Source organism: Osmerus eperlanus, chromosome 22, assembly GCF_963692335.1.
Source record: "Osmerus eperlanus chromosome 22, fOsmEpe2.1, whole genome shotgun sequence".
In the NCBI taxonomy this organism is placed as follows: Eukaryota; Metazoa; Chordata; class Actinopteri; order Osmeriformes; family Osmeridae; genus Osmerus; species Osmerus eperlanus.
Window position 1 is genome coordinate 8,749,563 of NC_085039.1, and position 25,353 is coordinate 8,774,915.

General features: G+C 48.0%; 4 protein-coding genes and 4 non-coding genes across 11 annotated transcripts in view; 7 read left to right on the forward strand and 1 right to left on the reverse strand.

The window, feature by feature from the left end:
• Positions 1–2,264, forward strand: part of slc25a38b (solute carrier family 25 member 38b) — a 9,059-nt gene extending 6,795 nt beyond the window's left edge. For all 3 annotated transcript variants that reach the window (XM_062448439.1, XM_062448440.1, XM_062448438.1), the window contains one exon: positions 167–2,264. In XM_062448439.1, the coding sequence (XP_062304423.1) occupies positions 167–289 (123 nt within the window). In that variant the 3' untranslated portion in view covers positions 290–2,264. The remainder of the gene's footprint in view (positions 1–166) is intronic.
• Positions 2,265–3,401: 1,137 nt separating this feature from the next.
• Positions 3,402–7,069, forward strand: LOC134008857 (small ribosomal subunit protein uS2). The gene is made up of 8 exons (XM_062448425.1): positions 3,402–3,522; positions 4,067–4,238; positions 4,441–4,559; positions 4,992–5,237; positions 5,915–6,043; positions 6,393–6,561; positions 6,677–6,718; positions 6,908–7,069. Exons 2-8 carry the CDS (start codon positions 4,106–4,108, stop codon positions 7,000–7,002), a joined length of 933 nt encoding a protein of 310 aa, XP_062304409.1. The 5' UTR covers positions 3,402–3,522; positions 4,067–4,105; the 3' UTR covers positions 7,003–7,069.
• Positions 3,848–3,991, forward strand: LOC134009242 (small nucleolar RNA SNORA62/SNORA6 family). Its single transcript, XR_009928233.1, has one exon. It is a non-coding gene; the product is annotated as a small nucleolar RNA SNORA62/SNORA6 family (small nucleolar RNA).
• Positions 4,717–4,860, forward strand: LOC134009241 (small nucleolar RNA SNORA62/SNORA6 family). The gene has a single exon (XR_009928232.1). It is a non-coding gene; the product is annotated as a small nucleolar RNA SNORA62/SNORA6 family (small nucleolar RNA).
• On the forward strand, positions 5,332–5,475 carry LOC134009240 (small nucleolar RNA SNORA62/SNORA6 family). The gene has a single exon (XR_009928231.1). It is a non-coding gene; the product is annotated as a small nucleolar RNA SNORA62/SNORA6 family (small nucleolar RNA).
• A 124-nt stretch (positions 7,070–7,193) lies between the features above and the next one.
• trnar-ccu (transfer RNA arginine (anticodon CCU)) lies at positions 7,194–7,266 on the reverse strand. The gene has a single exon. It is a non-coding gene; the product is annotated as a tRNA-Arg (tRNA).
• Positions 7,267–7,487: 221 nt separating this feature from the next.
• Positions 7,488–12,998, forward strand: ift56 (intraflagellar transport 56). The gene is made up of 18 exons (XM_062448382.1): positions 7,488–7,854; positions 7,952–8,098; positions 8,223–8,315; positions 8,434–8,548; positions 8,640–8,689; positions 8,862–9,007; positions 9,190–9,361; positions 9,463–9,537; positions 9,664–9,766; positions 10,287–10,342; positions 10,481–10,534; positions 10,727–10,790; positions 10,895–10,983; positions 11,324–11,407; positions 11,528–11,597; positions 11,764–11,870; positions 12,186–12,319; positions 12,646–12,998. Exons 1-18 carry the CDS (start codon positions 7,852–7,854, stop codon positions 12,758–12,760), a joined length of 1,677 nt encoding a protein of 558 aa, XP_062304366.1. The 5' UTR covers positions 7,488–7,851; the 3' UTR covers positions 12,761–12,998.
• A 597-nt stretch (positions 12,999–13,595) lies between these two features.
• Positions 13,596–25,287, forward strand: ubn2a (ubinuclein 2a). 2 transcript variants are annotated; one of them, XM_062448331.1, is made up of 17 exons: positions 13,596–14,197; positions 14,996–15,130; positions 15,279–15,380; positions 15,829–15,957; positions 16,244–16,347; positions 17,220–17,760; positions 18,185–18,255; positions 18,580–18,709; positions 18,969–19,075; positions 19,311–19,424; positions 19,540–19,683; positions 19,832–19,882; positions 19,998–20,040; positions 20,145–21,587; positions 21,715–21,904; positions 22,492–22,560; positions 23,613–25,287. In XM_062448331.1, exons 1-17 carry the CDS (start codon positions 13,904–13,906, stop codon positions 23,657–23,659), a joined length of 3,714 nt encoding a protein of 1,237 aa, XP_062304315.1. In that variant the 5' UTR covers positions 13,596–13,903; the 3' UTR covers positions 23,660–25,287. The 2 variants fall into 2 exon arrangements, with proteins under 2 accessions (XP_062304315.1, XP_062304314.1); XM_062448330.1 differs by having other exon boundaries at positions 13,598–14,197; positions 16,241–16,347.
• The last annotated feature ends 66 nt before the right edge of the window (positions 25,288–25,353 follow it).

Here is a 25,353-nt window from a genome sequence, read left to right on the forward strand (position 1 = left end):
CCATGTCATGGAGGGTGCTCACACCGTGCTCTAATCCCAGTGATTCACTACTATAAACCAGTATTCTGCCAGCTCACTCATTGACACTACTCGTAAAGCCACTTCTAAAAGGCTAGCTAGCTACTCACCATCTCTCTCTCTCCTCGCTCTTTCCTCTCTTCCGCAGGAGAAAGGCCTGAAAGGGTTCTTCCGGGGGGCGGTGCCTCGCTCTCTGAGGCGGACGCTGATGGCCGCCATGGCGTGGACCGTCTACGAGCAGCTGATGGCGCGCATGGGCCTCAAGTCCTGAGGAAGAGGAGGGGGAGGAAGAGGAGGAACAAGTAGAGCCAGAACGTGAACTGATAGACGGACCGTGGTTCACTTAATATCCTGTGCATGAGGATGTAGGGAGGGGAAGGAGGTGTAGGTGAAACCTTTCTTTTTTTCTTCTCTCTCTCTGAGAGACTAAGTGACTTCTGAAACGCTCCCGATAGATGGCAGGAAAAGGTGAACGGACTCTCGATGGACATGGCCGGCGTGTGTTTTTAAGTGTGCGTCCGTACTTGTGTGAGTGTGGATGTTTGATGTGAACCCTCGCACTTGTGTCAACACAGACCTTAAGTGACATTCCCCTTCTGCTGTGAAGTCAACTGACCCCCCCCTCTCTCACTCCTATGTCTCACTCGTATCTCTCACTCCTGTGTATCACTCATGTGTCTCACTCATGTGTCTCACTCATGTCTCTCACTCCTGTGTATCACTCATATGTCTCACTCATGTGTCTCACTCATATGTCTCCCTCATATCTCTCACTCCTATCTCTCACTCCTATCTCTCACTCCTATCTCTCGCTCCTATATCTCACTCCTGTCTCTCTTATTTGTCTCTTATCTATCTCTCTCCCTATCTCTCCTATCTCTCTCCAATCTCTCTCACTCCTATCTCTCTCTCTCACTCCTATCTCTCTGACCTCTGTGGTACTCAGACGTCTGAGTACTGCATAAATCACTGAAGACCCTGTCACTGGCATTGCCAGTGTGTTGATAGCCTAACCGTAACCAGGTGGCGTTGAGAAACAGCCGAAACAACAAGGCGACTCATTAGGTTACCTCAGCGAGCGGTCAGCTGACTACACACGATGAGCACACCAAGTGTAGTGACTTGTCAGCTAATTAAAGGATTTATTTATTGACCTGCTGATAAACAATTTATCTTTAAGCTTGGACAATCAATATGACGCACAGTGCAGTGTGTTGTGACTGAAGGCCACAGTAGAGCCATCATTACACAACTATGCTAAGCTAAACTGGCCTCATATCAACCTTACGGTAGTAAATTCTACACACTAAAGGTGCAGTTGTAAAGCCCAATGTGCTTTCCTTTCTAGAAAAGATAGGCAGTCTAATCTAGAAATGCAAATCGAAGCCATTCTGGGATAGGTTTAGATAAATAATAAAGCATGTTGCCATCACAGCAAACCTGCAGAGGCATCTCAGCATGAATGTTGAACAGGCGACTAATGTGAGTGGAAGAATCCATGTCGATGTTGGACAGCTGTGTAATTGGTCGGCCTTTTGTAGTTAATGTAAATACTCATTTCAGCATCGACAATACTTTAATTGCAACAGACTGAACCCATATCTTTTTAACTTGGATCACATTGTGATGTCAAAGAAATGTGATGACTTCAAAGAAGCTATTGTATTATACACATTTGTCTGCTTTGAAAATATCTAGGAACTGGAAATGTGGACATGGCTTCTCAGAAACTAGCGCTTCATGGATAAGAGTTGTTTTGGGTAGGAGAGGGTTCATGACTTCAAATCTGTTTGCCAATACAATTCCACAATTCTACAAGCTGGTGTTAGTTAAGGATGCTGGTTAGATACAATACCCTTTTGACTGCAAGTCCTGGATAGAACTCTCGAATGGGAGTGGAAACGCACTTTAGCAATAGACGCACATTCATTAATATGTGAAGGCTGGTGGGGTGTGAGGGGTGGAGTGCTTGTCTGTTTTAGAAGTTTCCAACAGCCCTGGTGTCTTTTTTTGCAGTATTGTAACACAAACTTCTTACCAAACTGTGCTGTGTGCCGTAACTGGAGACGTGTACATGTTTGCCTTGCTGATAACAATTATTAGCAGCCATCAGTATTGTCCTACATGTGATATTGTGACTATATTTGGTCATTGGTATTGGAGATATTTTGTCCGTGCTTGTGGTTGCTCAGACCAACGTTGTGCCTGTTTATGTGAATAAATTTTCCTTTTTTTTAAAGAAAAATGTACAGCTGTTCTCATCTTTAATCTTGACAATAGGATATGTAGGGTTTCGGTTAGATGGAGTGTCTGTCAAGGGAAGTCTTAAAAGTGTTTTGAGGTTTCAAACTACATTTCTCTTTCCTGCACACATCACCTTAATGTTGCCTAAACACAAAGTGACAGCTGAATCCCCTGTGCTCGAAACACAGTGGTCCTCACGTCACCGTGGTGAGACGGGCATCTCTGGACAGCCCCAGAGCTGACTGTAAATGTAGAGCATGCCTGGAACAGACCCCGGCATTGACTGGGTCACTGAGGGGCCCATGCTGACATGGACAAAGCCAGTCATAGGGTCAGACAACCTGTCAGTCTGATCACTCAGGGGCACGGATTATATATGCAGTTTAATCCCACGTCATATCTGTCAAAGTAAAACCTTCACAATTGGTAGTGTCTTTTTTCTGTGACTTCAGATAATACATTTAACTTCTGACAGTTTTACCTTACTGCAGTCAAACTAGATGAATGTCAATGCCAGACAGTATATTTTGACAGAAATGTATCGCATAGGCTTCTGTCAATCCATGACAAGGAAACTGTTGCACAGAGCAAGAGAGAGAGAGTAAGAGAGGCTCTAACTGGCTGAAAACTGAGATAACATATCAAAGTAAGGTGTTATCAGTAGACTTTGAATCATTTTAATGGGGTTTCAGATTGTATGGTTGAGACTCCCTGCTTTCCCTCTATTCTCTGTCGCTCTCTCCGGAATGTGTCTCATATCTTAGGTAGCTTGGAACTAATCCTCTCCTCTAAAGGCAGTGCAGGATTTCTAAAATCCCTTTTATCACTACTATTCAAATGTAGGAACATATTTGCATCTCTATGGATGACATCATGAATGAACAGTTTATGGATCCTATGTGGTATTATGTCCTTAGTTTAATACAGAGAGTAGCCAGTACAAACTGCATCCCAAGTGGTCAAACTGTTTTAAATGTCAAGTCTGTAGCCTTTTAATCGTGGTCTAGCGAGAAGAAGTCTGAAGTTGGAACAAAAGGGACATTTGTGACAGTTCCCGTGCCGTCGATTTAATCATGCCTAAACTCTAACTACTTGTTTGCCATCTAGTGACTATTTTTTAAACTGCTTTTACCTCAAAGTAATTTACGAAAGAGGAAATGAAAAGCGATTGGAGGATATTACAGTATAAAAAGGACGTCATTTCCTTTGACCGCCCTCTTTTACCGTAAGGTACAGAACTCCATACGGCGTTGTCTCGTGGTGAGAGAAATATTTGTAATTTTGTTATTTAAACAATAGCGGAAATAGTCAATTCCACTATGATACTTACCCCAATGAACATTTGTACCGCAACTGCTAGTATTAGTGATATAGCTGCCTTAACTAAGTCTAATTTCACGTTAGTCAAATAGGCCGAAAATCAACCACGCAGAATGATGGCTAGCTTAGCTACCAACCTAGCTAAACCAGAAACCTCTAGCTTAGCTTCTGGACTTAATGTAATTTTGAGCTAGCATTTATGAATACTTTCCTCTTCTGAATGTAAAGCATTTCGTTTTATAAAAAATGTGTAGCTGCGGTTTGAACAGCACGCTATTAAAACCTGACACTGAAGCCAATCGGTGTTGTGGTGTCGGAAGTGTGCTATAGTGACCTGGCCGGGTTTTCGCTAACACCATGAGGGCACATGCCCCATGACTGGCGTTTGATAGTGACCTGAGCCACATTAAAAACGGCTGGCTAAGTCTCTCTGAATGTTCAATCATAAAGACGTAATGCTCACCCGCGTTTCTATCTCCTCCAGCTCTCCCACTAAACTCGTAACTTAGGGAAAGTGGTCACGATGTCCGGAGGTCTGGATGTGCTGCAGATGAAGGAGGAGGATGTGCTCAAGTTCCTGGCAGCAGGAACGCATCTGGGAGGTACCAATATGGACTTCCAGATGGAGCACTACGTGTACAAGAGGAAGTGTGACGGTGAGTTCTTGATCTAAACTTAAAAATGCGTCCAGTTGATGTCAATGATCCTTGGAAAACTTCCAACCTAGGTCTCAAACATTTGCCCTCTGCTGCTCCATTTGAAACTGATCTAGTTTGTAAACATGCCATTTATTACTGGCTGTGGGTCTGTTATTGAAGGGTCTGTAGAAAATTGAGTATTTGGTGTCTTCTGTCTCAGGCGTGTACATCATCAACCTGAAGAAGACATGGGAGAAGCTGCTGCTGGCTGCCCGCGCCATCGTGGCCATCGAGAACCCAGCTGACGTCTGTGTCATCTCTTCCAGGAACACTGGACAGGTATGATGTATGTACTTGATCCCCGCCCACCCTCACCGGCAGCAATAAATGGCATTTACGATGTGATTAAACGGTTCCATGTGGCATACACGCTTTTAAAGTTGTTTGCGGTGAAAATGGTAACCAAGCATTACGGGTTAAGTATTTGTATAGGTTTACAGCACTCTATTAAAACTTGGCACCAAGGTCAGTTGGTGTTCAGGTGTCGGAAGTGTGCCAAAGTGACCTGGCCGGGTTTTCGCTAACACCATGAGGGCACATGCCCCATGACTGGGGTTTGATAGTGACCTGAGCCACATTATCCAACTATTAATGCACAGCTAACTGTTAGGGGACAGACTGCTTGTAGATCCTGTGACCATGGATAGAACCGCATGGTTGGTGTGCTCAACCATGGCCCCTAACCTCCTGCTCCTTGTCCCTGGTCTTCAGAGGGCTGTGCTGAAGTTTGCCTCGGCCACTGGCTCCACCACCTTCCATGGCCGCTTCACCCCTGGTACCTTCACCAATCAGATTCAGGCGGCTTTCCGGGAGCCCCGCCTCCTGATCGTCACGGACCCCCGTGCCGACCACCAGCCTCTGACGGAGGCTTCCTACGTCAACATCCCCACCATCGCCCTGTGCAACACGGACTCCCCGCTGAGATACGTGGACATTGCCATCCCTTGCAACAACAAGGTACAGATTCAGACAACTGTTTGGATGGGGGTCGGCTGTTGTGCAAATGTGTGGGTCATGTTTCTCATTACTTTTGGAATGTGTGTTGTGAAAAAAAGCACTCTATTAAAACTTGGCACCAAGGTCAGTTGGTGTTCAAGTGTCGGAAGTGTGCCATAGTGACCTGGCCGGGTTTTCGCTAACACCATGAGGGCCCATGCCCCATGACTGGCGTTTGATAGTGACCTGAGCCACATGAATAACCTACTTCTGTCAGTTGGAAGCATGGTTCTTTTTTACCAATGGGAAACGGCTATTCCTAAGACTCATGTGAGGGCTTATTATGAGTTTTGAATGCGTCTTTTCCACTAGCCTAAATTCCTTCAATTTAAGTACCATCCCAGTTCCAGGCAGTAGTCAATTACAGGGAAACATTTAAGCTCACTAAATCTGTTTACTTGCACTGACAAAAGCTACATTTATCATGACATGGCACATTCCCTTTAGGGCCACATGGTTTGGCCAGTATTCTCACACTGCATGGCATTGTCTAGCTAGTCCTGTGGTATACCATGCAGTTGTCCTGGCAACACATTCATACCTACATCTTTTTAAAGACCAAAAATAATTTCTTCCAAAGGCTCGGAACTCGATTTGATTTGATTTGGCAATTGATAACCTTTGGTTGTCTGTTACAGGGTCACCACTCTGTGGGTCTGATGTGGTGGATGCTGTCCAGGGAGGTGCTGAGGATGAGGGGCACCATCTCCAGGGAGCATCCCTGGGAAGTTATGCCTGACCTGTACTTCTACAGGGACCCTGAGGAGGTAACGTCAATATACTACGCTGTGCATCGCTCGTACACTCACCATACACGCCTGCCCTTACAAGGGCTTTGATCAATAGGGGGAGCTTTGACCCCATTCCCCTTCAAAAAAGCACTTGCTTTGCCTGGTCAGTGGCTGGCTAAGTTGTCGTAGAAGGGAAAAGTGAGCACGCCATCACTGGTGGGTGAGGTGGCAGTCTTTATCTTGTACTGTACAATCTCAATCAGTGATGGTACAATTCGCCATGAATAAAAAATAGAAAATGCCTGCGTTTAGGAGGGTCAAATACAAGGCTGTGGGATCCCTGACTTTAGTCCAGAATCTGACCACTTCTTCGTCCGGGTTTCAGATTGAGAAGGAGGAGCAAGCTGCGGCTGAGAAGGCCGTGGGGAAGGAGGAGTTCCAGGGCGAGTGGACCGCTCCCCAGGCCGACTTCGCCCAGCCCGAGGTGGCCGACTGGTCCGAGGGTGTCCCGGTCCCTTCTGTGCCCATCCAGCCGTTCCCTGCTGCTGGCGAGGGTAAGGCCCCCTGACCATGACGTTATAGCCATGTTTGGGAAACATGTGTTTGGGTTGCCATGTTTTTCTGTTTGTGCAACATGTCCGTGTTCTGACGGGTTTATCGTCTCTCCAGGTGCCCCTGCGAAGGCCCCAGCTGCCACTGAAGGGTTCTCTGGTAAGTCACGTTGGTGATTCTAAGTGAATGTTCTGACTGCCCCTCCATGTTCTGTAAAGGCACGTTTAATATTTACAGTTTGAGATTGGGGAGGCTTTGACTGATCGGGAGCAATAAAATGGTGCAGGTGCAAATCAGGCTTAATCTTCAAGTGTGGCTAGCCTAACACTTTTTTTTTTTGTCCTACAGAGGATTGGAGCGCCCAGACCGCCACTGAGGATTGGTCTGCTGCCCCTACTGCCCAGACGTCTGAGTGGGGCGGTGCCTCTTCTGATTGGCCGTAAATGCTGTCCTTCACACAAGAATAAAGCAGTGCTATGAGCATTAGTCAATAAACTTGGTTAATTGTTATTGAGTGTCTGTCCATTTAATTTAGGAGTGATCTGGGATGGTGCAGATATTAATGTTGTATTGCTCAATTAAATGCATTATTTAATCAAATAAATGTCACAATATATAACTGGGAAAACACAACCACCCCAGATGGGACTCGAACCCACAATCCCTGGCTTAGGAGGCCAGTGCCTTATCCATTAGGCCACTGGGGCAGAGACAGCAATACCATGACCAATTTTGATTCACTAGGTATTAGTCTGTTCGTGTTTTTTTTAAGAGAATATTTTTTTTAAGAAAACGCATTACGAGGGTGCGTTCATGTAAATTTAAGGGTAGGATTGATCTAACGCCAACACGTATTGTATCCAATACAATAGATAGCTACTTGGTGATTGGTTGCTTAGCAACAGTAGCTCACACCCACATAGCTGTAGTAATCCACTAAACAAGTTACCTTGTAGCTACAATAGCTAACTAGCTAGTTTACCCAGCGACCTAGCCTGCTAACGTTTGGTGTATCAGACAGGTAGTCCGTCACTTTACGTTAAATGCTTTTTTTAAAGGATAACCAGCTACAGTAGACCAGTTTGACATGGGGCTAGCCAACAAGTTTGTCAGCTAACACCATACTGTAGCTTGCACTAGCTACACCTTTCGCTAGCTAGCTACTGTAACTAGTGGTGGTGGTGAGCTAAAACTAGCCCAACAAGACAAACGTAGCTAATTATCGCATCTCAAAATCTCTTCGTGAAACCCCTCCTAATATACATGGAAAAGTAATACATCAGTGTCCCATCATGGTAAGTGTTCTGATTAGTTTGAAATCAGCTTGTGATTGCTAAGCTAGTAGCTATGCGTAGTGGTACCTAGTTGCAATGTCTCGTTTTCATGTCTCAGATTCTGTCCCGAGTGAAACCAGCTGTTGGAGGCGCAGCTCCCATCACTGTCAGCGAGAAGAAAAAGAAAAACAAGGGCAAGAAGATACCCCGAGTGGAAGACTACCTGAACCAAAGGGACTACCTGGGAGCACAGACTTTGTTAGAAGTACGTTATTCACTAGCACACACGTTGAAGTCTCCAACACCTTACCATTTTTTAAAGCCAAAATAGACCTATGTCATGCCAAAAGTTATGCCAAAAAGCACATCTGAATTAGCTGATCATCTAGTTTCAGCGTGATGTTGGGGAGCGAGAGGAGCATGCAGACCTGTGGATTGGCTACTGTGCTTTTCACTTGGGTGATTACAAGAGAGCTATGGAGGTAATACATTGTGTTTGTGACAGAACGGGTGCACACCTGCATGTAAATATCGTATAATGGGAATATGTGAAATGTGTGGTTTCAGTGTACCAATAGTGCCACAAAATCTTTGTGCCAGGAATACAGGTCCCTGACTGTCAGTCCAGACAGTCCAGAGGAGGTATGGGTGTTCCTGGCATGTACACTCTTTTTCCTGGGGCTTTACAGAGAGGCTGAGGAGGCTGCATCCAAAGGTAGTATTAAATGGATCTTCACACCAACCACATAGGTTGTAGCTGTGTGTTTGTGTTGACCAAATGTGCACTTTTTGTCTCCGTTCCACAGCCCCAAAATGTCCCCTTCAGAACCGCCTCCTCTTCCACTTGGCTCACAAGGTTGGGAAAAGAGACATATTGTTTGTTTTAATCCGTCCTCCACTCTCTTCACTTTCTATCCTCGTGCAGTTCCCCCGAAACAATACAGAGGATTCCATTTAGCGAATGGAGCTGCTGGTCTCGAACATGTAAAAAAAAAAAAGAGAGAACTCGTCTTCTTCCCTATCCACAGTTCAACGATGAGAAGAAGCTGATGAGTTTCCACCAGAACCTGGAGGACGTGACTGAGGACCAGCTGAGCCTGGCCTCCATCCATTACATGCGCTCCCACTACCAGGAGGCCATCGACATCTACAAACGTATCCTGCTGCAGAACAGGTGCTGTACCACACACACACACACACACACACACGCTTGAAATATGTGTGTAGCAGTAAAGAGCAGGAAAGCAACAGGGGGGTTTGACCCGGAACTAGAGAATAGTATGAAGCTACAACCAGAGAAACTGGATTTGGTAACACATCTTTGTATGTTTGTATTGTTTTTTGACAAACCTGCAGGGAGTTCCTTGCTCTGAATGTGTACGTCGCCCTGTGTTACTACAAGCTGGACTACTACGATGTGTCCCAGGAGGTCCTGGCGGTGTATCTGCAGAGCATCCCCGAGTCCACCATCGCCCTCAACCTCAAGGCCTGCAACCACTTCAGACTGTACAACGGCAAGGCAGCAGAGGTGAAGCCACCATGACACGCAAAACGCCCACCGACGCCACGACATATTTCGACCTAACCGTAACCTCTTTTGTTTAATGACCTTGTCTGTCGTTCTTTCAGGCGGAGTTAAAGAACCTCATAGATATCTCCTCCTGCTCCTTTGAGTTTGCTAAGGAGCTTATCAGGCATAACCTGGTAAGCTTCTCCAATACTGCTGTGTGTGTGTGTGTGTGTCTGTATATGCTCTGTATCTGTCCGTGAACCATAATCCCCATCCCTGCTATGGATACCTCAGGGTGTGTTTGTATGTCTCCTCTCCAGGTGGTGTTTCGTGGAGGGGAGGGGGCTCTCCAGGTGCTGCCCCCCCTGATAGATGTCATATCTGAAGCCAGGCTAAACCTGGTCATCTACTACCTCCGACAAGGTGGGACTTGGAAGCCATGCTACAGCAAAACCCACCCATGTCTAAAGGCTAATTATTTGTGTTGGGGGGGGGGGGGTCAGTTGCCCAGCAAAGCCTTTTCCGCCGCATGGATGGAAAGGCTATAGGTTACATTTACATTTTTTGATTTTATTGATTTAGCAGATGCCTTCATCCAAAGCCACTTACAAATGGTGCAAATAGAAAGTTCAGCAGCAAATCAAGGATCAGAAGTGCATAGTTCTAACAGTATTTTGAGTCAGAGACATAGCCTCTTTGCAAATAAACCAGTAGTGCATAGTACAGTTGAGCAAAAGCAACACCATACCGTAAGTGGAACATCAAACCCTTTCATGGGTGTAGTCTTGGCAGACTGTAAAACAAAGGATCTCAAATTCAACATTGAGAGAAGAGAGACAAATTCGCAGTAACATAATTTGCAGGTTACATAAGATGGTGTTGTGTGTGTCATCACTGGCTCATCAAGGACCTAAACTGTGGACTAACCTAGACTATATTTCAGATGACGTTCAAGAGGCCTACAACCTTATAAAAGACTTGGAGCCAACCACACCACAGGTCTTTCTCTTGTTGTGCTCTGACTCATAGATTCCCTATTTGGGGCCATATCCAGATGTCGCAATCTTCCTTGTCAACAGATTGCCTGTTTGTTACCAAATCCTTTTGTTTTCCCATTTTCCCATTTTCTTCTTCTAGGAATACATTTTAAAAGGAGTAGTGAATGCTGCACTGGGTCAAGAAATTGGATCTGTGAGTAGATATCTTTTTTTTTTTTTTTTAAACCAACCCTTAAAAAACCAACCCTCATTATGTTACAACATATTTTAACCACATGGCTGGCGCTATTAGAGTATCTATTTAAAACGTCTGCCCTTAATCTCTCTGTCTGTTCCAAGAAGATTGAATATATCTGCTCTATACTTGCTGTGTCTTGTGTTACAGCGGGATCATTTGAAAATTGCCCAACAGTTCTTCCAGTTGGTCGGAGGCTCTGCCAGTGAATGTGGTAAATGCCACATTTTCTTTGTTAGCACGTTTCGCTGCATACGGATGTGAGAGAATGTGGGAGCATATGTGTTCCTGATGGAGCCGTGTGTGTTCTCTGTGCAGACACCATCCCAGGCAGACAGTGCATGGCCTCCTGCTTCTTCCTGCTGAGGCAGTTTGAGGACGTGTTGATCTACCTCAACTCAGTCAAGGTCCGTCTGTCTACGCGACACCGCTAACTGACGTTTATTTCTTTCTTATCTTTTGCATGTATTCATTTAGCAGATGCTTTTTATCCGGAGTGGTGTATAAAACAGCATATAGGACAGTCTAGGAGATCATCAAGATCCGGAAGTGCAAAGTTCTAAGTGTATTACAGTGGTTAACGCCAAGGAACCGTGTGTGTTTACAAGGCACTACTCAACAACAACACCGTCACCGCTTTCCCCCACATCCGCATGGCAAACGTCAGTCCGATCTGATGTGAAACTGTGGTAGGATGTTGAGGATTTGAGTGAAAGTGAAACAAATGTCTTGTGTACAATTTCACAGAGTTACTTTTACAACGAGGAAACGTTCAATTTCAACTACGCCCAGGCCAAGGCTGCCTTGGGCAACTACAAAGAAGCAGAGGAGGTATTCCAGTTGACATTTACGTTTGTAAACAACACTATCTCTCTGCACAGATGTCCAAATCTGTGGGAGCATGAATATATTAACTTTGCGATGGGTGTTTTTGTTTTGTCCCTCTTTTAGATATTTCAGTTGATTGAGAGTGAGAAGATCAAGAGTGACTACGTTTACCTGAGCTGGCTAGCACGTTGCTGTATGTGCACACAGCTCTTGTATCACTCTTCAATTTCACATCCGAACATTTTTTTTCCTGTGTGGAAAAGTGTTACCTGAAATGTTTACTATTGTTTAAAATGTAGTCTCTCTCTCTCTCTCTCTCTCTCTCTCTCTCTCTCTCTCTCTCTCTCTCTCTCTCTCAGACATCATGAATCAGAAAGGGCGTCTAGCCTGGGAGCTGTATCTGAAGATGGGTACTTCCTCAGAGTCCTTCAGTCTCTTACAACTCATAGCCAACGAGTGCTACAAGGTGGTACACAAACAAACCTCCCCCGCCGAACCAGACTAGATTTGATTTACTGTTGCAACCACAATACAATTTGACTGAGATTACTGACAAAATACTGAGATGTGTGGAATGGTGGCATAATTTTCTAACCCTAACCTTTTAATATGTGTTCTTAATTTATTTGACTCTTAGACTAGGTCTGGGTTAAATCCGCTGTACTCCCCCCGACTTTACGCTCAGTCCCATTATTATGCTCCTTCCCGTGTATACCATGGCAGCAGAATGGCAGCGTATCCGCTCACTGTGACACAGCATCGTCTTTGTCTTTGGTCTCAGATGGGCCAGTTCTACTATGCAGCCAAGGCCTTCGACGCTCTGGAGAAACTCGATCCCGGTTCCAACTACTGGGAAGGCAAGAGAGGGGCCTGTGTGGGAATCTTCCAGCTCATTCTGGCAGGCAGAGAGTCCAAGTAGGTTTCTGTTCCCTGCGTGTGCTGCTCATCAACGTTTTCCGCTTGTTGTTAATCACAAAACCATTGTATGGTTTCCTGGGCCCACTTAAGGAGACAGTCAAAAGGAAGAGGTCATATGTCATACACAAGAGCACAGAGAGCAACTCCTACATAATATGGGGATATATCCTGATATAAAGAGTTAAGTTATCACAATACATGGAAGTACTGTGCCACTATGCAGTAGTTGAGCTGTTCCCTGTGCCCCTGTGTGACATACATGACCTCTCATGTTTACTTCTGTCTATGTTCCTTGGTGCTAATCTCTGTGGTGTGGTCCATAGGGAGACCCTGAAGGAGGTACTGCCCCTGCTACGCAGCACGGGGAACCCCCAGGTGGAGTACATCATCAGGGCTCTGAGGAAGTGGGCCAAAGACAACAGGGTTTCATTGTCATAACAACCATTTTGTGTCATAATTACATGCTCCGTTTATCAAAATATTATGCACCTCTTACTGGCTCGATACCTTCTTGTTTTCTCCTTCAGAATCAATGTATTTATTCATTGCATCATATGGAATGTAATCATGTCGTGCCAATACATAGTGTATGTTTTTTACATATAAATAATGATGGTATATTTGTATTGTAAACTCATTTTACATGAAAGTATTAAATGGTATTCTTTGATAGCTTGAGTGTTGTTGATTGAATTATTGTTCCCAATATCTTTAATTGTTAATGTTATAATACCCTTCAATTATAATGTGGTACTATATAGTTTTTTAAAATGTTAATGGTTAAAGGTTCTGTAAATGAAAGATCTAAGCACAGCATGGACACGATTCTTCCACTGTATCAACAGGTGGTCTTCAGTGTTTGTGGTAGACAATGTCTTAATCGGATGTCGAACGCTCAGCCATTCTACAGTGTAGGGCTTGTTTCCGTTTGGAATGGTGTTTGTGGTTGGTCATTGTTGAGGAACGCACAATTCAGCATTTTAGCCCATCTCACTGAATAGACAGGCAAAGATTAGCATCATAAAGGATTCCTCTTTCTCTAATAACTCTGACCGACTATATATTCACTCAATCCAACTGTGACAGACTTTTAATTGTTCGGATGTCCGTTTACCGCATTCAGACATTCTTGTAAAGGTCATAATAATAGGACCACCTTACGATTTTCTTATTATCGCCTGTTGTGATAGAGGCGGGCTTTAAAATAGGGCATTTTTTGATTGGATACGCCAACCCCCCTAAACTCACGCTGCTTCCGTTGTAGATGTTCGCGCAGGCCCAGTGACCTCCGTCTGATATTTTATTTACTCCCGAAATCCAAGATGGCTCCTGTGAATGTCTCGGTCCCATAGCAATTGAGGATGCAAGTAGCTACGGAAAAAAACAACTTTTCCCCGACCATCTTATCCCCTGAAATTGTATTCGTATGGTGCGGAGGCCCCCTTACATCTTACTAGGCACTAAATAGCCTTTGCATCTAGGCGGAACACCCTTGAATTCGCCAATTTGAAGTAGTTTCGCGAAGTAGCTCGCGCTGTCGCTGTCTGTCCGGAGCGAGGTTCAGGCAGGCAGCTCATCCAAATGGCCGAACCGAGAAAAGTACAATTTGTCACCCTCTCGGCCTTCGCTGGTGGATCAGCCTCGGATTCTAGGAAACGCCGGTTGGATGATGAGGCCGACATCAACTTAGATGAAGATGCGGAGGCCGACACCATAGCGACCGGGGCAGGAGATGGTGGTCTTTTCGGCAAAGCTGGCGACAGGGACAAGGCTGAAGCAAAGAAGATTACTGTGCGATTGAACCTTTCTCTGTCCGAGCCCAGCGATCAATCGTCTGCCGAGTTCAATTACAGCGAACTCATCCAAAATCTCCAGGTATGACCCTACAGTGTGCTAGGCCAAGTCGAGAGTCATATTTTTATTGCATTTGGTAGTGTGTGCTTGTCACTGCTGACTAGGGGGAAGTGCACCTTGTCCTCCCTCGGACTAGCGTGGTGGCAAAATGACCATTCATGGACTTAACACAAAAGACCCCAGTTCTTCCATTCATTCAGTCATCCACACTAGCTTGGCCAAGTTGCAACTCTCCAACTGCACGTGAGATGTGAAGCCGTTTGCTCGTTGCGTGATCAAGCTTATGGAGCTACCTGTTTCCTATGGGTTTTTAACTTACCAAGCCTATACACACACACACACACACAGCCATTACAGGACTAGAAAATGCCACATAGTGCAGTTCACTCCGCTGTCTATGGGTGATAGATTGGAGATCACTGCCGCTGATGGAGTGGGACGGAAGTACCAGGATGTAGCTGGTCGGGGAATGGGGATTTATGTAAATGTTATGAGATCGAGCCATCCCGTCTTTGCTGATAGATTTGTATGATATATGCATACAATTTTTAGAAGACTTTACTATGATGATTTAAAGTATGTGTCAAAATGTCAATGGCAGTAATATAAAGTAATGAAGAATGTAGCAATTTCAATGCTAAAAGGGGCTAAATCTGATATTGCCATGGCGCATGGTTAAGTAGCTTTGCCTTTAATACAACAACATTACTTTGACGTAATGTTGCGTTGTGTTTTGATTAGCAGTGCATTGTTTATAGTTTACGGGTCATATTATTGGCTGAATTTCTTTTTTCATTCGCTTTCACTCCCTCCCCCCAGGCAAAGAAGACCCCCCCTAGTATCGCCCCTGCCCCTGTCCCTGCCCCTGTACTCGACCCTAACGACCCTTTTAACGACGATGAGAAAGACAGACTGCAGGTCGAAGCCATGGCTAAAAAGTTTGAAAACAAATATGTAAGTTCAGGTGGCACCATCTCAGCCAATTGCTATTGCAATTCTTTTTTTCCAGTAGGGAACAAGCACAAAGTCAGTATGACTGTTGTGCGTGGCATACTATCAGTTTTATGACCAAACTTTTAACCGTTGTCTATCTTTGACCCAGGGGAATGCTGGGAAGAAGAAGAGGAAGGATAGGATGCAGGATCTGATAGACATAGGCTTTGGCTACGACGAGACCGATCCCTTCATAGACAACTCGGAAGCAGTCAGTATTCCCTTCTCAACCTCTCTACCTCTGTGCATCCTCCTTTAAACTAAATTCAACTCAATAACGCTTTATTGGCATGAATGAATGAGCGTTCTTGCCTCAGCAATATAATACTTTCATCCGGTCAACTTTAATTCGGTATAATATACTGTATATATCCAACTGTGCATCTTCGCACTGCTTAATTCTGTTTATAATGACTGATTATTAGGAATATCTGATGTAACTGATTATATCCCAGTGATTTAACATGGAGTGCGACAGGGGTAAGACCCCGGCCAGGATATTTGAGAGCGCTTTGCCTCCCAACTGCCTCTCGTCCTTGGCGAACCTCGTCATCCACACAGAGCCATGTTGTTTTAGCTGTGAGGACGGTCACTCTGTATTCAGAGTCTGAGCTCTCGCATCTGCCCGACACTCCTAACCGCTGCCCCTCCCGTGACAGTACGATGAGCTGGTGCCCGCCTCCCTGACCACCAAGCTGGGAGGGTTCTACATCAACACGGGCACGCTGCAGTTCCGCGCCACCTCGGAGGACGAGGGCGAAGACGGGGCCAAGGAGGGTGAACCCCGGGTAAGACGCCCCAGAGAGAGCTGCCGTCAGTCGGCGCAGCCTAGCGTAGCTCACCACGTGCGGCAGTCGCACGTCGCTTGGGCTGAAAGCGCCCGCGAAGTGAATAACTGTAGAGGGAGTCATTGTGTATGTATGACCAGCCTACCTGCGAGGAGGTGTTGAGTGGAGCACTTATTCTTTTGGTCTGTTTCAGCCGACACGGCCGAACTATTTTGAAGTTGGTCCTGCCGTGGGATGTTCTGCGAACGAATCATTTGCTATTCTGTTCTATCCCGCCTTTCAGCAGAAACTCAAGGATGGAGAGGAGCAAGTGATCAAGAGACGGAAGAGAAAAGAAGGGAACAGCCTGGAGGAGAAGAAGCCCAGGAAGAACAGAGTGCCCAAGCAAGGGTGAGATGACAGCAGGACTCGTCTGTCTGGCTACACTTTTTTGATTTGATTTTACACCTTAATCAAGGTGTAAAACAACAAAACAAAAAAAAGTAAACACTTGAATATTATCTCGACATTATTTCTAAACCTACTTGATTCCGTGTGTCAAGAAGGTATATTATTTTATTACTGAAAGTCCTTGAACAGTGATGTGTGCAACTGTCATGGCTAACATTATAAGCACCGTTTCTGCAAGAGCTTTACTTAAATGGGAAGGCAGGTTTGAAAGTAAATTTTTTAATTATTGTTTGATTGAAACACCACTTGTTTTTCATACTTCACCTTATCTAGTCTATTTGTAGCGCATATCTTCCTCTCGGTGCTTAGCTAAGTGCATAGGATTCTGCATGCTTGTCCTCCATGACACAGAATGGCTGCCTGGCATTATGACAGACAGGCCTCTCTACCACACAATGAGTCCATTAGACACGCTCTCATTGGCTAATAACTGACTCCACTGCCATTCACACCCGCCCCCCACCTAATCCTAAAGACCTCCCACCCAAAAATAGCATGGCTATTATCAGCCATATTCCCCCTGAATTACTTGAAAGGCTTTGCCACGTTATACAAGATAACACGTCATAACTGGCTAATGATTGACTGCTCTTTTTATTTTGGCCACTCATGTCCTCCTTTTCTCTCCTCCCTCTGTGTCCTCCCTCTGTGTCCTCCCTCTGTGTCCTCCCTCTGTGTCCTCCCTCTGTGTCCTCCCTCTGTGTCCTCCCTCTGTGTCCTCCCTCTCCTTTCTTTCTGCGTGCCTGCCTCCCCCTGCCTCCCCCCGCCTCCCCCTGCCTCCCCCCGCCTCCCCCCTTGTCTGCCTCACGTAGAGTATCGTCTCACAACATCCATCGACCAGAGAAGAAGAAGAGGAAGAAACTGATGAAGGACTCGTTGTGCCTGGCGGCTATGCTACGTCGCTTCACCCGGGAGAAGGAGGAGTTGCGGAAGGTCAACCCCAGCGCGGTGCACCCTGGCCTGGCAGGCGGCTTGGCCAACACCCCCCGCGCTAACAACATGCTAGCGAACTCCCACATGCACGGCAACGCAGCCAACAATGACGTCTCACTGGCCGACCTGACCTCCGACCCCGCCATGATGTCACTGCTGGGCTCGGCCAACGAGAAGGAGCTGCAGGACCTCCTAGGCGACTTTAGCCTAGGAGGACTGGACTTTAGCCTGCTGGAGTCGAGTGCGCCGCACTCGTCGGCGAGAGAGAACGGCCTGCTGGGAGTTGGAGTTCCAGGGCCGAAGGTGGGAGGAGGGGGTCTGGGAAGGGGACTGGGAGCCTCAGCAGGCCTCCTATCCCCCCCTCCCCTCCCGGACGGCCTGCCTCCTCCCCTCACCAAACGGATCGAGGACCTACGGGCGGTGAGTTGGTTGACAACACCCATGTATCATCCACAGCGCTCTGGCCTGTTTTGCTGAATTTGGAAGATTTTGCAACTGCTCACATACTGACAGTAGATGTGTGTAGGTTGTGTACGTAAAAAACAAAAAAAACTAACCTTTTATAATGTTTCGTGATTTGGAAGGAGGCCAGCCAGAATGCCTTGTAATTTATCCTTGCCAGGGTTGGAGGTATAGTGAGACTGCCTCAGGAAAGGAAAGGTAGAGAGGGCAGCAGCTGAAAGAGGCCAAAAGTGCATGAGAGAATCGGACAAAATGGAGCGAGAGAAAAGATAGAGGCTTTCAAAGACTTGACACAAACTGCCTTAGGGGTGTGTCTGTGTGTGTGTGAGGCCCAGTATGGAGTGTACTACTGGTATGCTGACTCAACCATTTCTCCCCTCAGGCATCGCGGCAGTTTGATCAAGAAGGCAGGAAGAAATTCTTCACCCTGGATATGAATAACATCTTGCTGGAGTGAGTTTGGCCTCTTTTGAAAAACCCGTTTTTCCCTTCAAACTCTTCCTCTTCTGTCCAGCTGTAGGTGTGAAACGGCTTGGTTCGGGACCGGCTTGTAATCTCTCTGCATCTCTCTCTCCCTTCATCCCTCTCTACTCTCTCCGTCTGAATATATCCTTTCTCTCTCTCTCACCCTTCTCTTTATTTCTCTCTCTTTTTTTTTGTTATCCCTCTCACCCCACCCCCCCCTCTCTCTACCTCCCTCTCTCTCTTCCTCTTTCCACCCCTCCCTCTCTCTACCTCCCTCTCTCTCTACCTCCTTCTCTCTCTCTCTCCCTCCAGTATTGAGCTGCAGGTGCAGGAGCAGCCGGTGGCGGTGCGCTCGCAGGTCTACTCCCACATGGAGGCCTTCGTGCCCTGCAACAAGGAGGCCCTGCTCAAACGCCTGAAGAAGCTGAGCCTCAACATCCAGGTGACGTAGCTGTCGCTCGCCCCCCCCCCCCCCCCCCCCCCTCGCTCGCTTTCTTCTTCTTCTCCTCGTGTTCTTCTTCTTGCTTTTGGTTCTTTTTGTCTCTCTTTTTTTTTTTCTTCCTTCACTTATTTTGTCTCTCTCTCTCTCTTTTTCGCTCTCTCTCTCTCTCTCTCTCTCTCTCTCTCTCTCTCTCTCTCTCTCTCTCTCTCTCTCTCTCTCTCTCTCTCTCTCTCTCTCTCTCTCTCTCCGCCCCCCTCAGGATGACCGCCTGCGGACGCCCCTGTTGAAGCTGAAGCTGGCCGTGTGCAGTGTGATGCCCGAGCAGATCCAGAAATACAACATGGACTGCATGGCCAAGGCTGCCAAGTAAGAACACACACACACGCACACACACAGCTGCTTCTGTACTAGGATTCCCACTGAGCAAATCAGACATCTTTTTTTTTACTGTGGTTCCTCCAGTAAAGGTTAGCTACTCTTATCACGGTGGTGTACAAACAAGAACCATGTGCTTCCTCTGTCCTCAGCGCTTGAGTAAGAGAGTTTCCTCTTCTGGAGGTAAAACACAGGGTACTTAAGTATGTGTGTGTGTGTCTCCTAGGCAGCAGTCTGAGGAGGTGGAGAAGAACGGTTCTGGGGAAGAGGAGGACGAGGAGAAGCCAGGCAAGAGGGTCATGGGTCCCAGGAAGAAGTTTGTCTGGGACGACAAGCTCAGGTAACCTCGCCTCTCTTCAGTCAAAGAGTCGTTACGGAGGTGTCGACCTCAAACTAGGGCGCTTCAGACAACTCTCATTTCCTCACTGTGTGTGTGTGTGTGTGTGTGTGCGCAGGGGCCTGCTGTGTAACCTGGTGCGTGTGAAGCTGAGCTGCTACGAGCTGGAGGCCCAGTGCTCTCTGTCGGTGGAGGACTACCTCAAGGCCTTCATGGAGAATGAAGTCAAACCACTGTGGCCCAAGGGCTGGATGCAGGCCAGGTTTGTTGACGCGCGCGCGCGTGTGTGTGTTCACGTGTGTCTGTTTCACTGCGCATGTTTTGGGATATTTTGACCTTTGGCTGTCAAGGGATGTGCACGTGTCGCCACTTCAGTACAGATTGTGTAACGCTGTCGTCCATCTTGTCAGGATGCTGTTCAAGGAGAGCCGTGCTGTACACAGTCACCTCACTGGCAACCTGTAAGTGCTCCACCCCTCCACCCCCCCTTCAAACAACACCTTGCGTTTTTATTTTTAGCTTTTCGCACTAACTCCCAGGGAAAGTGTTATTAAACATGTTTACTTGTCTCCCCAGAGCTAAGAAGAGGATGGTCCCTGGTCCAAAGGCCAAAGCCAAGGTGAGTGACAGCCATTTCCCTCACCCAGGGTTGTGCTTCTAGTCGTAAACCCAATGTGGCGTCTGTTGTTGGAGCACTGGCCAATAACTGTGATGTGTCTCCAGGAGGGCCCGTGGATCCAGAGACTCCCCACCACCACCCCTCCCTCCCTGCCCTCCTCCATGGCGCTGGCTGGCGCCCGCCTGCCCCTCTCCTCCTCGCCCGCCTGCCCCTCGGAGCCCATCTGCCTGTCGGACTCCCTGGACGAGGATCTGACGGCGCCCTCGCTCGACTCCATCTCCCACGCCCTGGCCCTGCTCAGCAACGCCGCCAAGGGCCTGGGCCCCGGGGACAGCCCCCTCTCCCCCCCGCCCCTCCAGGTCCCCGCCTCCTCCCCGCCCTCGGTGGCGCCCCACTACCCCTCCGCACAGCATTCCCTCTCCAAGATGGAGACCCCCCCTCTGGTGGCCATGTCCCTGGCCAACTCCGTCTCCTCCTCCATGGTCGCCATGACGACGGCGTCTACCTCTCCCTCCGTGTCCTCGATGGCGCGCCTCCAGGCGGGGCAGGCGCTGACGGTCCGGGGCGGGGACGCGTACGGCTTGATGAAAGGGGTGGGGCTCATGGGGCAGGCGCAGAGGCACGTCGGCGCGGCGACGGCCTCCCACCGGACGGGCGTGCTGGCCGGAGGGAGTAAACTCCACCCGCCGCCGTCCCCCTCCCCGCCCAAGCCACGCCCGCCCCCCACAGCGTCGCCCCTCCTGCCCCCCCACCAGAAGGGTTTCGCCTCCCCAGGGGCGGGCAAGGCGTCGTCGGGCATGGCCGTGTCCGGACTGGCCAAGAGCGGCACCAAAGCTGGCGGCGCCGGCAGCAGCAACGGTGGCCACATGGGGGCCCTGCCCCAATCCTCCTCCCCCTCCCCGCAGTCCCGCGCCAACTCCCACCCCGGCGCCCAGTCCTTCTGCCCCCCCTCTTCCTCCTCGCCCTCCTCCTCTCCCGCCTCCTCCTCGTCCTCCCACCCCCAGGCAAAGGGGCTCCCCTCCCACGCCCACCACCACCCCCACCACCAGTCCAACTTCATCACGCCCATGCAGGCCACGCTCACCAAGTCCTCCCACAGCAGCAGCTCGCCCATCATCAAGCTCACGCCCCGGCCCCCGGCCCCCACCCCCCCGCCCTCTTCCTCCCCCTCCCCTCCCTCCTCCTCCCCCTCCCATGGCCTGTCCCTCCCCCAGATGATGGCCGGGCAGCACCAGTACCAGTCCCCCAAGGCCTCGGGCTTCCGGCCCCCCTTCAGCGTGCAGGGCGGGGGCCAGGCCAAGGCCGGGGGCGGGGGGATCTACAGCTTCGCCGGGGGTCAGAAGGCTCCGTCGGTCAGCAGCGGTGGAGCCAACGCCAGCAGCAGCCCCATGGGCATGTCGCCGGCCGGCAGCCCCTCCCCCTCCGGCAGCCACGGGCAGCAGAGGCAGAGGGCGGCGGGCGGAGCCGGCCAGGGCAGCAAATCCGTCGGCAGTCGGGCGCTGACGGGAACCCTGGCCACGCCTCCTGTTACCTCCCACCTGTCACAGGTCAGTCAACCCACGTGGAAGTGAAGAGACTTCTAGAATCAAGTCATTTTTTTTATATTTAACTAAAATCGTTCTCCTTTTCCTCCTCTCTCCCCCCTCCCCCGTTGCCCTCCCTCCATCTCCGCAGGTGTCTTCAGCGGGCGGCACCCTGCTGGGCAGCCCCCCCTCCCTGCCCCTGGGCTTCGGGATGCTGGGGGGTCTGGTGCCCGTGTCGCTGCCCTTCCAGTTCCCCTCGTTGCTCAACTTCAGCCCCCCCGGGGTGCCAGGGGCCAGTGGCGCCAACTCAGGATACGCCCTGGCACAGAGCGAGCTCATGGGTGAGTCAGCGTGCCGCCCACGCCGCCCAACGGGCCGCTTCCCCCCCCCCACCCCCCGTTATTCAGCTGAATCGAATGTGGAAGCTTTTCGCTTCCAAGCATGTGGCGGGAATTATATCAAAAACCGTTAAGGGAAAATGTCTAGACGAGGTATTACATTTTTATTTGATTGTCGCTAAGAAAAACGATGGCCATTTTTATCGTTTTTGCAGAGTAGTCTAGCGGGGTTTTTAGCCCGTGTGTGTGTGTGTGTGTGTGTTGTTGTGTCGTCTATGTGATGTAACCACACTGGGGTGGAACGGCTCAAGTTTCAATGTGCCAACAAGGCTCTCTTCTCACTGTACCCCTCTCACTGCCCTGTCTCCTTCTTTCATCCCATCTCTCACCCTTCCTTCCATCCATCCATCCATCCATCCCCTGTCTCTCAATCCTGTTCCCCTCTTTCTCTGCTGTAACGCTGCACTCACTGTTCTTCACTTTCATGTTCTCTCCTCCCCTTTCTCCATCCACCTCTACCCCCATCTGTACACTTGAAACCTACCTGTTGTCCCTCCATACCTCTCATCCCTCCCTCCATCTCTCCTCAGAACTGTATAAGAGTCTCCAGTCAGGGTCACAGCCTGCACTACCTCCCCACTTGCAGCTTGCTTTCTCAGGTAAACACTCCTCCCTCCCTCCATACGTCTTGTTGTTCAGCATCTGGTTTACTCGTTGCCCCTCTTCGTCGCGTCCGTCTCCCAAACCTGCCAGCCTGACTCAGAATAAGTGGTCGTCGGCATTCTTGTGTTTCTCTCCACACCAGAAGCATGCATCTTCCCCCTCCCACACACTGTTACACAATGTGTAACGGATAACTCTGTCCTCCTACACACCTTGTCCCTGTGTAACAGATAACTCTGTCCTCCCACACACCTTGTCCCTGTGTAACAGATAACTGTCCTCCCACACACCTTGTCTCTGTGTAACGGATAACTGTCCTCCCCCACACACCTTGTCTCTGTGTAACGGATAACTCTGTCCTCCCCCACACCTTGTCCCTGTGTAACAGATAACTCTGTCCTCCCACACACCTTGTCCCTGTGTAACGGATAACTGTCCTCCCACACACCTTGTCTCTGTGTAACAGATAACTGTCCTCCCCCACACACCTTGTCTCTGTGTAACGGATAACTCTGTCCTCCTACACACCTTGTCCTTGTGTAACAGATAACTCTGTCCTCCCACACACCTTGTCCCTGTGTAACGGATAACTGTCCTCCCACACACACCTTGTCTCTGTGTAACGGATAACTGTCCTCCCCCACACACCTTGTCTCTGTGTAACGGATAACTCTGTCCTCCCCCACACACCTTGTCTCTGTGTAACGGATAACTCTGTCCTCATACACACCTTGTCTCTGTGTAACGGATAACTGTCCTCCCCCACACACCTTGTCTCTGTGTAACGGATAACTCTGTCCTCCTACACACCTTGTCTCTGTGTAACGGATAACTGTCCTCCCCCACACACCTTGTCCCTGTGTAACGGATAACTGTCCTCCCACACACCTTGTCTCTGTGTAAAGGATAACTGTCCTCCCCCACACACCTTGTCCCTGTGTAACATATAACTCTGTCCTCCCACACACCTTGTCCCTGTGTAACAGATAACTGTCCTCCCACACACACCTTGTCCCTGTGTAACGGATAACTCTGTCCTCCCACACAGATGCGAACCAAAGCCAGGGTGGAGACATGAAGAGGAAGTCCCACTGACCAATAAGATAGGAGGATGGAGAGACCAGCCTGGTGACATCACCACCTCCCTGGAGACATCCACCACTAGGATCACTTTGATTGACAGGATCACGATGATGTAACAAGCTGTGTGGGAGGAGCCTCAATCCCACCACTTTGGAAAGGACCTGAAGAATCAATTTGCTCTCACTATGACGTTGATTAATTTAATTGTAACTTTTAATTATCGGGTATGGACACAGGACATTGGGGTTAACAATGAAAACTATTCTTTTAATTTTGTTTTGTTTTCGTCAACATGTTTACATGACCGACCTTGATCACTGTGGAACGTGAGATCGAGAACAGGAGAGGACGCTACACGTAATGTTACTTGTATTTAAGTCAAAGTGGAAATAATTTGACTTTTTTTTGTTTGTTCTTGCAGTAAAAAAAAAAACAACCCCAGATTGAATATGAATAATTTTTTGTTTTTGGTGTTCATGACTCCCTCCCGGTGTGGACAGACCTGTAGACTCAACATAGGGAATCATTGTCTATAGAGTTGTACTGTTTCAAGTCACCTCTGCTCCCACAATGACTGTTAAAGGTAGTAGCTAATATGAATATTGATAAATTATTTGTAATTTACACAGGGACAAAAAAAAGAAAAGGAAAAAAAAAAAGTTTAGCAGTGTGTGTGTGAATGGATGGGATTGATTGAATGTGTGTATGTACATAAACATAAAGTATACTGTATTTTCTTCCCAGGTCAGTCTGTGCTACAAGTGTGTGTGTGTGTGTGTGAGTGAGTGAAAGCAGATCCCCTTCTTGGTGTGGGTGAATGTGTGTTTTCCCCTCTCTTGCTCAGTGTGTCTTTGGTGCTGTATATTACACTGGACCTTTTCTGGTAAAAAAAAAAAACAAACACTTGAAATGTGAAGCAGGTTTTGCTTCCGGAAAGATGAGTGGGGCTGTGAGAGAGGGGAGAAATGTGAGAATGTAGCCTACTTGAATTTTTAATTTTATATATATTTTTTGTTTTGCTTATCAAGTCAAACAAGTCAAAACTCAATATAACACAACGCCTTAGTTTGTAAGTTTTAAAGAACTATGCAGGACTATAAATGCTCAATGCAAAAGTGCAAGTCGTCGCTTGGCTTTCAACCTCTACCCAACTGTCAGTGTATTTCTGGGAGTTGTGAATGTTTGTGTATTTATGTACGACTACTTCTCAACCTTAATACCTTTCCCTCTGCCGAATACCTCTCAATACCGTTCTTCCATTCCCTCGTTCCACTTCCTTTTACAGTCTGTCCAGTTTCCCTCTAACAGCTGTTTGTCAGACCAACCGCACCAGGAATGGCGCCCAAGATGAGTGTTCCTTAGCATTAGATGGGGTGTATTGGTCAGCCTGTGTGTGTGTGTGTATGAGTGAGTGTGTATTCTGACATTCTCTTTAAAATGTAACCATGAGTGTTTCGTCTGTGGTCTGTCAGGATGTCATGGTGAAGAATTTAATTTTTCTTTTGTGACTGGAGCAGGGGGTGACATTTGGGGGGTTAAACATAACATTTCATGGTAACTGGTTACTTAATTCGGTCTCCTTTTTGTAGATTATTTTTGTGTGTCAATTATGAAATAAAAATGGGAGGAGGTTTTCAGTATGACTGCCATGTTTTCTTGCTCTGAACAATTACAGTTAACGTTCAAATCGCTGCACAGCTTGGAAC

Coding starts and splice junctions, on each gene's coding strand:
- LOC134008857 (XM_062448425.1), top strand. CDS start 4,106: ATGTCCGGAGGTCTGGATGTGCTGCAGATGAAGGAGGAGGATGTGCTC. Junction 4,239..4,440: donor GTACAAGAGGAAGTGTGACG/GTGAGTTCTTGA, acceptor CTTCTGTCTCAG/GCGTGTACATCATCAACCTG. Junction 6,044..6,392: donor TCTACAGGGACCCTGAGGAG/GTAACGTCAATA, acceptor TCCGGGTTTCAG/ATTGAGAAGGAGGAGCAAGC.
- ift56 (XM_062448382.1), top strand. Junction 8,316..8,433: donor ATTACAAGAGAGCTATGGAG/GTAATACATTGT, acceptor TCTTTGTGCCAG/GAATACAGGTCCCTGACTGT. Junction 9,538..9,663: donor AGCTTATCAGGCATAACCTG/GTAAGCTTCTCC, acceptor TCTCCTCTCCAG/GTGGTGTTTCGTGGAGGGGA.
- ubn2a (XM_062448330.1), top strand. CDS start 13,904: ATGGCCGAACCGAGAAAAGTACAATTTGTCACCCTCTCGGCCTTCGCT. Junction 19,076..19,310: donor TGCATGGCCAAGGCTGCCAA/GTAAGAACACAC, acceptor TGTGTCTCCTAG/GCAGCAGTCTGAGGAGGTGG. Junction 19,425..19,539: donor GTCTGGGACGACAAGCTCAG/GTAACCTCGCCT, acceptor GTGTGTGCGCAG/GGGCCTGCTGTGTAACCTGG.